Source organism: Dermochelys coriacea, chromosome 3 (assembly GCF_009764565.3).
Source record: "Dermochelys coriacea isolate rDerCor1 chromosome 3, rDerCor1.pri.v4, whole genome shotgun sequence".
NCBI classification, from domain to species: domain Eukaryota; kingdom Metazoa; phylum Chordata; order Testudines; family Dermochelyidae; genus Dermochelys; species Dermochelys coriacea.
The window spans coordinates 102,458,818-102,472,449 of NC_050070.1; the positions used below are offsets into that span (position 1 = coordinate 102,458,818).

A 13,632-nucleotide genomic window follows, 5' to 3' on the forward strand; every position below is an offset into this window, starting at 1 on the left:
CTCTTTCAGAGGATGCCTATGAACCTCCTTGCCTATGACTTTCACTTGGAAGGGTTCTAGAAGCTCACGGCCATGTCTTCTTGTAACATCCCTCCATCCCCACTCGTTCCTGCAGAGTCAAGCCTTTCTTTTACTTTTCCTCCACCATGCGCTAATAGGCTCCCAATGTCCATCCCTTTTACCTCAAAAACCAAGCAAGAAATCGCAACCATGATCTTCCATATTTCCTTGTGAGAGCCTGTCCCGCCCTCAATACCACAAGAAGTTCCTGACCAACTAAGATTGTCTCATCATCCAGAAAAGGCGATTATTACAACCTTTCCTCCCAATAGACTTGCTGTGAATTTTAAAACAGGCTTCTGGCTCCCAGACTAAACCCTTCATATCCACAAAGCCCTCCCTCCTTTTTTGATCTCAGATTCATGACCCTCTGACTACCCACAAATCTGTCACAGATTCCCTGAAAAATATCCTTTCTCACCTGGACTCTCCTCACAATATCTGCTGCCTTGACCTGCAGCTCTAGGTTCTTTATGTGCTCCCTAAGCAAGATCTTTGCACTTTGTCACTCTTCCTCCCTACTTCTGGCATTAATGCACCTGCAATTGCCCATGGCCTTTCCTCACCAGAACCCATTGTGACCGAGGTCTCAGGGGAGCCAATTAGTGTGAACTGCAAATAATGGGGCAGACAATCCCCAAAGCTGGTGGATATTCCAATACTTATATTTATGAAGCCAGCACAAAACGGCCTCTATAATACCAGAAGCCAACAACACAGTTCCCTTAAAGCAACCTAGCCTCAGGCCTCCACCCAGACACCCAAGTCAAATATGATGAGGATCACTGAAAATCTTATTCATCGTATAAAAAGTTCTACAAATCCCAAAGAATCAAACACATTATCTCCCAGGTTAAATGAATATTCCAGATCTTACCCAAATACACTCTTACAGCCAACTCTTATTAACTAAGCTAAAATTTATTAAAAAAGAAAAGAGAGAGAGTATTGGTTAAAAGATCAGTATATATACAGACATGAGTACAATTCCTGAGATTCAGATTCATAGCATAGGTGGTGAGCTTAGTAGATTCAAAGAGTTCTTTCATAGGTTATACTCTAATTTTATATTCAGGGTGGTCCAGTCAGGACTGGGATCTCAGCCTTGTGGCTTAAGCTTCCCCTGCATTAAGCATCAAGCAGATCTGAGATAAAAAGGATTGGGACCCAAACATCTTTATACAGTTTCAGGCCTTCTTCTTCATCAAACAATAGGCAATAATGGGGACTTTTGAAGTAGATTCATTTTCTAAGCATTGCTGGTAATTAATTACATGGATTTACATAAGGCAATTTATTCATTAGGCAGTCTATCGCAAACTTTAAAGTGACATATAGACAATGACATTATTTCACCCAAGATGTAAATGTTCATATTCCCTTTTGATCTCTGAATTAATAGCTATAGTGATAGACAGAAACTGTCTGTTTACATTACTAGCTTTTAAGATATAAGTAAACACATACAATTAGTATCACCTCTAATTCTCTAACAATACAGGTTTGCACTTCAAAGTTCTAGCCTATCTACCACGAATGGCCCTAATTACCATTTCTAACATGTCTCTACAGGTTGACCATGGGTCAATTAGCCTGCAGGATGCTTAACCCTTTCTGGCCATGTGTCACACTTTGTATAAGATTTGTTGCAATTATATAACAGTGGTAGCAATAATAATTTGCATGGTTATATTTAAAAATTAGACAACTCCCAACTCCCACTCCCTTGATGTTCCCTTGCCTTTCATTCTCTCTGCTCCTGCCAAGTGTTTTCCAAATGCAGGGCCGTCCTTAGGCGTAAGCAACATATGCAGCTGCCTAGGACACCTGAAAATTTGGGGCACTACTGGGTCTTAGTGTCCACCATCCTGGCTTTCCTATCCGTGTTCTGACCCTTCCTGCAGGCTCCCACAGATGGCTGCTGCAGCCTGGTGAGTCTTCCTTGGGAGATTTCAGAGTAGCAGCCGTGTTAGTCTGTATTCGCAAAAAGAAAAGGAGTACTTGTGGCACCTTAGAGACTAACACATTTATTAGAGCATAACGAAAGCTTATGCTCTAATAAATTTGTTAGTCTCTAAGGTGCCACAAGTACTCCTTTTCTTTTTTCCTTGGGAGAGGATCTAGTAGTAAAAGTAAAAAAGCATTCCAGCCTGCCAGAACTATTAGCACAACATTGAAACTGTTAAAGAGCCATTCAGGGGTAATGAAGCCTTTTAACAGGCATTTGCCAACCCCCAGATATATACTGTCAGTTTCTGAATTTACTGACAAAAACAGTTGTGCATTACTGTAATATTTACTCAGAACATGTCAGTCTACAGGACCTTAGTTTAAAATTTGCTTTAAAAATACTTCATTAGTGAGTTGGTGAAGATTATTAAATCACATCTCTAAAAAATCCTTGTATAGATTTTTAGATGCACAATCATCTTTAACCTTAAATGCTTGGCTCTTCAGACATATCATTTTTAAAATAAATCCTTTAAAAGACCACCCTTATCTAAAATACACATTTTAATTACTATAGTAAAAAAAAACTTGCTTCCAAAGTCTTCCTGTCCTTTCTGTCCATCCCTTTCTCCCTTCACCCTCTCTTCCCCCACTTCCCCACCGAAGAGAGCCCTTAAAGGGACAACACCCCTTTCCTTCCAGATAGCTGGACAAAGAGTTTCCCTTTCTTTACTTCTGACTATCTGATTAACTACTTTTAAGAGAACCCTCCAGTAAAATCAGTACCTTACTAAGATATAAAATCCTTTGTTATGCTTAAAATCTTTGGAAATATATTTTTTAAAGTTGGTGAAATTTCATAAACATGTCTATTGTTATGGAGATCACACATAGAGAAGAGCTGCATCATGTATTCCATAATATTTAATGTTCTATTCAGCAAGACAGCTGACTCACCCGTACTTCAAAGTTTTTGCAAATAAATGTCTGACAAACTTCAGGGCATATTAAAAAACCTGTGACTGACATTTTGTATTCCCAAGTTTAGTGCTTTTAATTAGGTACCTTCTGCATGCCCATTCTGCGTGAGGGAGGGGATATATGGGTCTCTGTGGGGAACTGTGACTCTCTGCCACCGTGAGGTAGGCCGAGCTGCTTGGTATCCTTTGCCGCCTTGTCCCTCCCCACCTGGGCTGTGAGCCCGGGCTGCCGTCGGGCACAGGGGCACCAGTTTAATAATACTGTGTAGGGCCCTATAAATCCTAAGGGTGGCCTGTCCAAATGCTCTGTGTAGCAGAGCAATCTACATAGAGTGCTTCCGCCGACGTGCACGAGCTGAAATTGTGGAAAAGCAGCATCGCTTACCCCATAACCTCAGCCATGCAGAACACAGTGCCATCCACAGCCTCAGAAACAACTCTGACATCATAATCAAAAAGGCTGACAAAGGAGGTGCTGTCGTCATCATGAATAGGTCGGAGTATGAACAAGAGACTACTAGGCAGCTCTCCAACACCACTTTCTACAAGTCATTACCCTCTGATCCCACTGAGAGTTACCAAAAGAAACTACAGCATTTGCTCAAGAAACTCCCTGAAAAAGCACAAGAACAAATCCGCACAGACACACCCCTGGAGCCCCGACCTGGGGTATTCTATCTGCTACCCAAGATCCATAAACCTGGAAATTCTGGACACCCCATCATCTCAGGCATTGGCACCCTGACAGCAGGATTGTCTGGCTATGTAGACTCCCTCCTCAGGCCCTTCGTTACCAGCACTCCCAGCTATCTTCGAGACACCACTGACTTCCTGAGGAAACTACAGTCCATTGGTGATCTTCCTAAAAACACCATCCTAGCCACTATGGATGTAGAAGCCCTCTACACCAACATTCCACACAAAGATGGACTACAAGCTGTCAGGAACAGTATCCCCGATACTGTCACGGCTAACCTGGTGGCTGAACTTTGTGACTTTGTCCTGACCCATAACTATTTCACATTTGGGGACAATGTATACCTTCAAATCAGCGGCACTGCGATGGGTACCCGCATGGCCCCACGGTATGCCAACATTTTTATGGCTGACTTAGAACAACGCTTCCTCAGCTCTCGTCCCCTAATGCCCCTACTCTACTTGCGCTACATTGATGACATCTTCATCATCTGGACCCATGGAAAAGAAGCTCTTGAGGAATTCCACCATGATTTCAACAATTTCCATCCCACCATCAACCTCAGCCTGGACCAGTCCACACAAGAGATCCACTTCCTGGACACTACGGTGCTAATAAGCGATGGTCACATAAACACCACCCTATATCGGAAACCTACTGACCGCTATTCCTACCTACATGCCTCTAGCTTTCATCCAGATCATACCACTCGATCCTTGTCTACAGCCAAGCGCTACGATATAACCGCATTTACTCCAACCCCTCAGACAGAGACAAACACCTACAAGATCTCTATCATGCATTCCTACAACTACAATACCCACCTGCTGAAGTGAAGAAACAGATTGACAGAGCCAGAAGAGTACCCAGAAGTCACCTACTACAAGACAGGCCAAACAAAGAAAACAACAGAACGCCACTAGCCATCACCTTCAGCCCCCAACTAAAACCTCTCCAACGCATCATCAAGGATCTACAACCTATCCTGAAGGACGAGCCATCACTCTCACAGATCTTGGGAGACAGACCAGTCCTTGCCTACACACAGCCCCCCAATCTGAAGCAAATACTCACCAGCAACCACACACCACATAACAGAACCACTAACCCAGGAACCTATCCTTGCAACAAAGCCTGTTGCCAACTCTGTCCACATATCTATTCAGGGGATACCATCATAGGGCCTAATCACATCAGCCACACTATCAGAGGCTCGTTCACCTGCGCATCTACCAATGTGATATATGCCATCATGTGCCAGCAATGCCCCTCTGCCATGTACATTGGCCAAACTGGACAGTCTCTACGTAAAAGAATGAATGGACACAAATCAGACGTCAAGAATTATAACATTCAAAAACCAGTTGGAGAACACTTCAATCTCTCTGGTCACTCGATCACAGACCTAAAAGTGGCTATACTTCAACAAAAAAGCTTCAAAAACAGCCTCCAACGAGAGACTGCTGAATTGGAATTAATTTGCAAACTGGATACAATTAACTTAGGCTTGAATAGAGACTGGGAATGGATGAGTCATTACACAAAGTAAAACTATTTCCCCATGGTATTTCTCCCTCCCACCCCACCCCCCACTGTTCCTCTGATATTCTTGTTAACTGCTGGAATTAGCCTACCTTGCTTGTCACCATGAAAGGTTTTCCTTCTTTCCCCCCCCTGCTGCTGGTGATGGCTTATCTTAAGTGATCACTCTCCTTACAGTGTGTATGATAAACCCATTGTTTCATGTTCTCTGTGTGTGTGTATATAAATCTCACCTCTGTTTTTTCCACCAAATGCATCCGATGACGTGAGCTGTAGCTCACGAAAGCTTATGCTCTAATAAATTTGTTAGTCTCTAAGGTGCCACAAGTACTCCTTTTCTTTTTTTAAAAATGGGAAAGAAAGTGTGGAGGTCCCATAGAGAGATTGCCATGGCACCTTTTATATGGATCTTTAAAAGGGGATTATGCTGAAGTTGGAGCCAGTTCTTATCTTTCTAAGCTGGTACACATTCCAAGGCAGATCTCAAGAAATGATACTAGGTCCTCTACCCTGAGTGGAAAAAAACTTCCCCAAAACTTTCTGCATAAAGACTATAAGGGCAAGGCTTTGGACAATTTTTCCACTGGCATTTGAAGTTTTCCAGTTGTGTTTTTGCAATATAATGAAAATTTCTGCCCTATATAAAAAATTCATAGTGAAAAAATGATGAATTTTGCATAACTTTACAAACTGCCAGAGAAAAAGGTTGCTGCCATGTCAATTCCAAACACTGGACATATATACAGAGAGCGACAAAGAGAAAAAAAGAGATGGAGATAGAGATTATGTTTAGAATATCAAAGGTGTTTATGGGCATTGAATAGCTCATCAGATTACTAATATAGTACCTATCTGTCTTTGTTGTTTTGTCATCTTCACTATCCTCATATTCTTCTACGTTTTAATATAAAATTAATTCAAGGTCTCTTTCCAATTCCTGTCTATCTAACTATATATCTATCAGTAGGGACCATGGCATGGGCAGTTATGTCTAATGGTTAGTCAGGTGTCTGGAACCTTGATCAGAGTCCAATGCCAACCCAAAGGTCAGATCCAGAGATGGAGTCAGAAGTCAAATCAAAGGTCAGAACTGGAGTCAAAGTGAGGAGTCAAGCCAGGGATTGAAGCCAGAGTCAGTGTTTGGGTAAGATGTAGAAGCAGGGATGGAAAGCAAGAACCAGGCACAGATGGGGGGATGGGATAAGAAGGACAAGAACCAAAAACAGGGTGGACGGCAGGGCTTAGGAACCAGGCAAGTATACAGAGTCCAATAGCAGCCATCCAGGGATTCACCTAGTTTCTCAGACAGCTTCCTGGGCCTATTTATGGTTTACGTAGTCAATCCATGGGGCTGGATGACTCTCCCAATCATGAGCTTTGTGGATAAGGCTTTTGTGAGCCAGAGCTTTGCCGGATGTCTCCTCCGCTACTGGTTCAGATGAGCTGCTGGGTGGTGGCCATGGTCTGAGCACCAGGGTTTGAGGTCTGAAAACTCTTACATCACTCCTGCCCCATTCAAATATGTGGGGAGTGGTCTGGATTTTCCATAGTGTTTTTTGTGGAAAGCATTTACCAGGTGAAGAGCCTGGACATTCTCGCCTGTTCCCAAGAGCACTCTTCAGGACAGTAGCCTTCCCAATCTACCAGGGTAGTGGCTGGAAGTTGTGCGGGAATGTGGGGCTTCAGAATCAGGCAGGAAGGCAGGGTTTAGGAGTCAGGCAAGTAGGCAGTGTGCATAATAGGAGCCAGCCAGGGAATCACCTAGTTTCTCAGACAGCTTCCTGTGCCTCTTTCTAGTTTAAGTATTGCTTCCCAGCCAAACAAAGGGGCTAGATGATTCCCCCAGTTTAGGAGCATTGTGGGTGGGGCTTTGTGAGCTAGAGCTTGGCTGGCCCTCTTCTCAACTGCTTTGGTAAACTGGTGGGTGATGACTACATTCTGGGTACTGGTGGGGACCCCTTGGGCCTGGTTTTGAGGCTCACAATCCCTCACATTATCTATCTATGATAGCTCTGAAGTGTTCATCACCATTGTATTTAGGTAGCAAATATCAAAACTATAGATAGGTGTTAACTGTCCAGAGCAACTTCAATTGTCCATTTCATCATTATACATTTGGGTTTTTCTTTCTTCCCCCGCCCTTTTCTTTCTTAAGTGAGCTGTAGCTCACGAAAGCTTATGCTCAAATAAATTTGTTAGTCTCTAAGGTGTCACAAGTCCTCCTTTTCTTTTTTGCGAATACAGACTAACATGGCTGCTACTCTGAAACCTGTCATCACCTACTGTCCATGTGACAAGAAACCATCTAATCAGTGAGAGAAGGTTTTCACAAAAGAGGAGGTGCGCAGTATGTTCTGGAAAAGGCGAGCCTTGGATTACACATTTCTTATATATATATATTTCTTTTATTTGCTTGAGTAAACAGAGGCAACTGATTTCCAGTGCGGTCAATATTGCACATTTTGTGTCAGTTTTTCAAAAAGTGACTCATTTGCTGCACCTTCAAAAAACTGCACACACCTGCACAATACCTAACCGAACATTACACAATTTTTGCAATATCATGCCCATGGATATGCTGTCACCTGATGTATGCAAATATCCACTTAATTGAGCAAATGGTGTACGCAGGGAGAGGTTATGAGTGCATTGCATCCACAGGCATTTTTGCCAGCACTTTCAATACACCCTCTGTCGATAATTTAGTTGTGTATGTTTAAACAGTGCTATTTTAAAAAACAATCTTCAAGCAGGGAGAGGAGGAGCTAGCAGTGCACTGGCATTGCCTGTTAGCTGTGGATGCAACCAGCTAGATGAACACTGCAGAAATCTGACCAGTAGAGGAAATACAAAAGATATGGGAGAGAGATTGTCATGAAGCATTCGCTTTCTTTTTCAGGCATTTCTTGGCCTTAGTGTATAATAGGAATGTACACATTCTATCCATTATTTGGGAGCCAAAATTTAACAAAGAGTTCTATCTGAAACAGCTTTAGTCAAAAAGTTCTTAAGAAGAGTCACACTAATTATGGGTGTTTAAGATCATGAAAACTCTGCAAAAAGACTGTTAATGAGACACCCATTATAGCCTTTCCCCAGAGCTCACTCATTCCCTTTGCTGTTCTGCTGCATTTTGCTGCTGACTGAACATGAATCTCACATGGGAACCCTCAAACAAAAACAGCTTCTATAGGTTTATTCCCTGAGCTCTGTCTGATGTCCTGCTCAGTGTTCAAGTTTTTAAAAAACATTCTTTAAGCACCTGTGAAATCACACTTCATAGCAAAACTAAACACTGAAATTATTTTAAAAAGTCACTTTTAAACTGGGAAAAAGAAGCCCCCTCATGGCACATGAAGGGCAAAATGGTAGAGTTCCTGAATAACAAGGACTGAAAGATTAGATTCTCCAGTCTGTTTTTTCCTCCATAAGTGTAAGCAGCACAAAGTGGCCTTAAAGCCTATTGTGGTTGGTAGCCTAGAGTTTCCTTTAAACAAGGAAATTTTGCATTGGTATAACCATGGCAGAGATAGCACAGCTGCCTCCTGCATCAAGTGACCCCATCCCACAGTGCTCAGCATAAGGAGAGGAAGGGTGCAATGTGGGATGGGACAGTGCTACATTATGTCCGGTCCTTCACTGGCTTAATATCTTGGTGGAGAATTAACTTGCATTGGATCTGGGCAACTTCAGATCGGGGAGCTACAGTCAATTCTCTGCAGCTGCAATCTCTAATCAAGGCCTTTATATGTAAGTATTACCCCTTGGGGAATTCTCCACCACTGCACACATACAGAATTCCTGTCCCCTGCAAATTTCTTTGCTTCCCCACAGAAAAATGACTTTCTGATGGGGAAGCAAACGGAAGCCACAAAAGCGGTCATGTGCCCCTCCCCAAAGCATGGACACATGGTTTTGGGCACCTGGAGCAGTTGGTGGTGTGGCAAATCACTGTGCTCCACCCCACCGTCTACCAAACCATCAAGCATCCAGACCCCCACTGCTGTCTCCCCCTCCCACACCCAAAATCCCCACAACCAAGCCCTCTGCTGAGCCCCACCCCTCTCACACCTGGCCCTTCCCAGCCACAGCCAGTGGCTGCTATCCTGCACTGAGCTAGGGTTAGGGTTAGGGTTAGGGTTAGGGTTAGGGTTAGGGCTAGTCCCAGCTGGGCTGAGGATCAGGGAGGAGTGTACTTCCCCTGTAAAGAGCAGCCAGGCCCAAGTCAAACCCACCTCCAGAAAACTGACCTGTCTCCAAACCCCCCTACCCTGCTTCCTGCCCCATTGCTCCTCAGCCACCAGGGGAGGGATCACTGTACTGGGAGCTGCTCCCCCATCTGCCCAACCCCCTTCACCTGGGACCCCCGGCAGAGTCCCACTGCCCCTGCACTCAGACTTCCCACCATGAGCCCCTGTGCATCCAGATCCCCCGGTACCTGGACTCCCCCACTGAGCTGCCCACACCCAGATTACCCCACACCTTGATCCCCCTACACTAAGCCCCTGCACACTTGGATCTTGCCTGTCTGCCTACACCTGGTGTGCCTAGCACAGAGGTACAGGGCACGGGGGGGTGTTTCTGTGGCAGGCCCAGCCCTTGCACTATTTAAGGGTCAGGTTATAGCCTCACCGTTGAGTCTATGTCCTGGGTGGAGCTGAAGGGTTATCTTCCACTTCCGTGTAGCCAGTGGCATGTGCTCCCCACTGCCATGCTGGAGTCTACACATTATTTAATGAAAAATAAAATTTGTAGAATTTTGCAGAATTTTAAAATATTGTGTGCAGAATTTTTAAGTTTTTGGTGCAGAATTCCCTCAGGAGTAAAGTATACAAAGAACAGTATAACCAGGCTCACTTCACTCCTTCTCGTCTCTCTAGGGTCAGGGGGCATGTTAGGAGGCAGCAGGGGAAAGAAAGGGATGTTCTGGAGAGGGGCTTTTCCAGGAGCCCCGCGATGCCTGGAGCAGAAAGAGGAAGACTCAGCCACCAGCCACTGGGAGCTGACAGGGAGAGCCCCAGCTGTTAGCAGCCCGGGACTCCTGGTGTCGGACAAAATTGCAGGGGAAGTCTAATATTGCGGGATCTGTAATTTCTGCACTATTACAAATTAAGTAGGGCATTAAATATAAGACATTTTAACATTTTTTAATTTATTCCCAGTGTTTAAACTTCATTTTATCATTGTTGTCGCTGGATGAAGGTACATAGTTTTATAAGCAATACAAAATTAGTATGGCAAATATCAACTAGCGCTAGCCTTTCACCACAAAAGATTTTCTTTGTCTTGCCGACAGAAGCCAGCATAAAGAGGTGGAGTTTGCATTGGACTGTAAAAGAGAACAAACCTAGGCACCACCATCTGCCCGCTTTCAAAAATGCACCACTTCATAAAAGCAGCCATACTGGGTCAGACCAAAGGTCCACCTAGTCCAGTATCTGGTCTGACAACAGTGGCCAATTTCAGGTGCTTCAGAGGGAATGAACAGAACAGGTAATCATCAAGCGATCCATCCCCTGTTGTCCACTCCCATCTTGTGGCAAACAGAGTCTAGGGACCCTCAGAGCATAGTGTTGCATCCCTGCCCATCCGGGCTAACAGCCATTGATGGACCTATACCCCTAGGAATATATATAGTTCTTTTTTTGAATCCAGTCATACTTTTGGCCTTTCACAACATCCCCTGGCATCCTCTGAGCTCCCACATATTCGTTGGGACTGCTAAGGTTTTCAGCTGATCTTGGCTACTTTGCTAATGCATGGAGACAGAGGTGATTTCTCAGCAGATACAACCCAAACCGAACACTGAATCAATGAACATTCAGAACACTTTTCCGCTAGAGACTTATTTACTTATTGACTGGTGTGTATGAGACTGGCTTGCATAGCTTGCATGTATATAAACATCAGTTATTCAGCCAGAGAAAACATTTTGGGCTTAGTTCTGTTACCCTTAAACATGCTGAGAATTAGAGAAAGATACTTTCAATTGGAGTAAGGGAGGAGTTAGCAGGCCTACAATGCTGGGGATTCCATTTTTTAACATGGGCAACCAGATAACAAATTAATGCTTAAATACTGGAATTGGACAGAAATTACATTGTAGTGTAGTTGTCAAAATGATCACTGTGTATACAGGAACATAGCTGGATAGAATGTACTGTATAATTTGCCAGACTGTTCTCTCACTTCCTACTATCTAGACAGACAGCTAAAATAGCATGCTAATCCTTAAACAATACCTACAGAGACATGCTACAAAAGAGTTTCTTCAAAAGCATGTGCAGATTCTTGTAAATGTTGTCAAGATATATGGAACTATGTGAACTGTTCTAAAAGATCTCCAGAAACAGCATAGGCATCTATTAATGCTAATCCATTCATAAAAGCCCTAAGTATTCATGGGAAACAAAGTAAGAGTAGAGGAATCTGGTCTGAAGATTGTACCTGTCACAATCATTTTAAATGCTTTGCGAAACCAAGAATAAAATAAACCATAAATGATTGGATTACAAGTAGAATTGAAGTATCCCAGCCAGAGGAAGGCATTGTACAAGTCTTCAGGTGATGAGAAGCTAATAAAAGGATCAGCTATCGTAAGAATAAAGAAAGGCAGCCAACAAAAACCAAACATCCCCATGACTATACTTAAAGTTTTAGTTGCTTTGTTCTCTTCTTTTTTTGTAGAGAGTTTGTTTGCTGTTGCAGAGACACATATTATTGCACTGGGGATTTTAGCAATTTGTCTTGCATGTTTTCTTGCCACTGTACCTATGTGGACATAAATCCCCACCATCACTGTGCCTGGGAAAAAGAAGGCTATAAGTGAAACTATCATTCCCCAAAGCTTGTTAAATATGAGTGCACAGAAACCACTGCAGTCAATTGAAGCAACATATACTTCAATGCCCTCAATATTCAACTGTGAGAAAACTAGGCCAAAAGCCAATAAAAATGGGACAGACCAGCTAATTAGTAAAAACAATACTATCACAGAGACAGTTATTTTGGTAACATAATGCAGTGGGTCACATACCGCATAGTAACGGTCAACAGAGATAAAACTCAGATGGAAAATAGAGGTGGTACAGAGCATTATATCACAACAAGTATGGAGTTTGCAGAAGAGGTCTCCAAAATACCAGCATGACTCAATAGACCTGATCATACTATAGGGCATAACCATGAAACTAAGCAAAAAGTCTGTAGTTGCCATGGAGCAGATCAGGAAGTTGGTTGGAGAGTGAAGCTGTTTGAAATGAGCAATGGAAATGATCACAAACATATTTCCACCCATTGTGAGCATTATTGCTCCCACCATGAAGCTGTACATAGCCCAAAGACTGATTGTAGACCTTACATTTCTAGGACATGAATTGTTAACAAAGTCAAAGCAATACTGCACATTCTGTGGACTCCAGAGGTTGGATGAATTCATGATTTGGGATCAACGACAGTAACTTTTTCAAAAGTATTACAATACAGCCAGTCCTGGGGAAAAAGAAAAAATAAACAAAGTGACATGAACAGTAGCAACATCTGCAGACCTGTGTTTCAGATTAGTTTATTAGCATCTAAAATTAAAAATAATGGGCCTGATTCTGCTCTCTATTGCATTCATGTCAATTCAGAATAATTCCCATTTACTTCAGAGGTGTTACTCCAGACTTATACCAGTATAAGAGATAGTGGAACATGGCCCTATGCTAACAAAAAAAAAAGGGGCTGAACCATTTCCTAAATACTTTTGAATCGTAAGGTGCTCAGAACCTCTAAGTAATACTGGATATTTTTGCTATGGAGTTTATATTCAACACTATAAGCATCTTGATAAGGGGTTTGGAAAATGAAAGCCTCAGACACATGACACTCACCTGATTTGCACAGCTCTCATCACCTCATAGATCTTTATTCCTGAAGGTACTGACCATACTTCCAGGAGAGATATGACAGCATCAGAAAACCCAAATTGGTTGATGATGTAAAGATTTTAACATGAAGCTTGCCAGACCTCAAGGTAAAAGAGTGACACAAACTCAGTGATAGCCTCCTCATTTTAGCAATCTTTTGGATGGGTCACTGAGTATATACCAGCAGACAAGTTTCCGTTTGTAATATTAATCCACTTAGGTGCTTACCCTCAACACATAGTTGTCTAGGATTAAGAGAAATATAATAGCATAGTGCTAAAGAGTCATTCGGGCGTGCTGAACAATCTGTGCCTCAAAGCATTGAAAGATTTGAGAAACAGGTTTTTTAGTGAAATTTATTAATCCTTTATTATAGATAGTTTTTATTTAAGACTTTTTTATTTAAACCAGTATTTACTATTACAAATATCCATGTATAAGAAGAAAAAAACATATTTGTCACATTACAATCTGCACACTCTTATCTGCATGC

General features: G+C 42.7%; 1 protein-coding gene across 1 annotated transcript; it reads right to left on the reverse strand.

Moving 5' to 3' along the window:
- Positions 1-11,620: 11,620 nt before the first annotated feature.
- LOC119853206 (trace amine-associated receptor 4-like) lies at positions 11,621-12,832 on the reverse strand. Its single transcript, XM_038395964.2, has one exon. It carries the CDS (start codon positions 12,665-12,667, stop codon positions 11,621-11,623), a length of 1,047 nt encoding a protein of 348 aa, XP_038251892.1. The 5' UTR covers positions 12,668-12,832.
- Between the last annotated feature and the right edge of the window lie 800 nt (positions 12,833-13,632).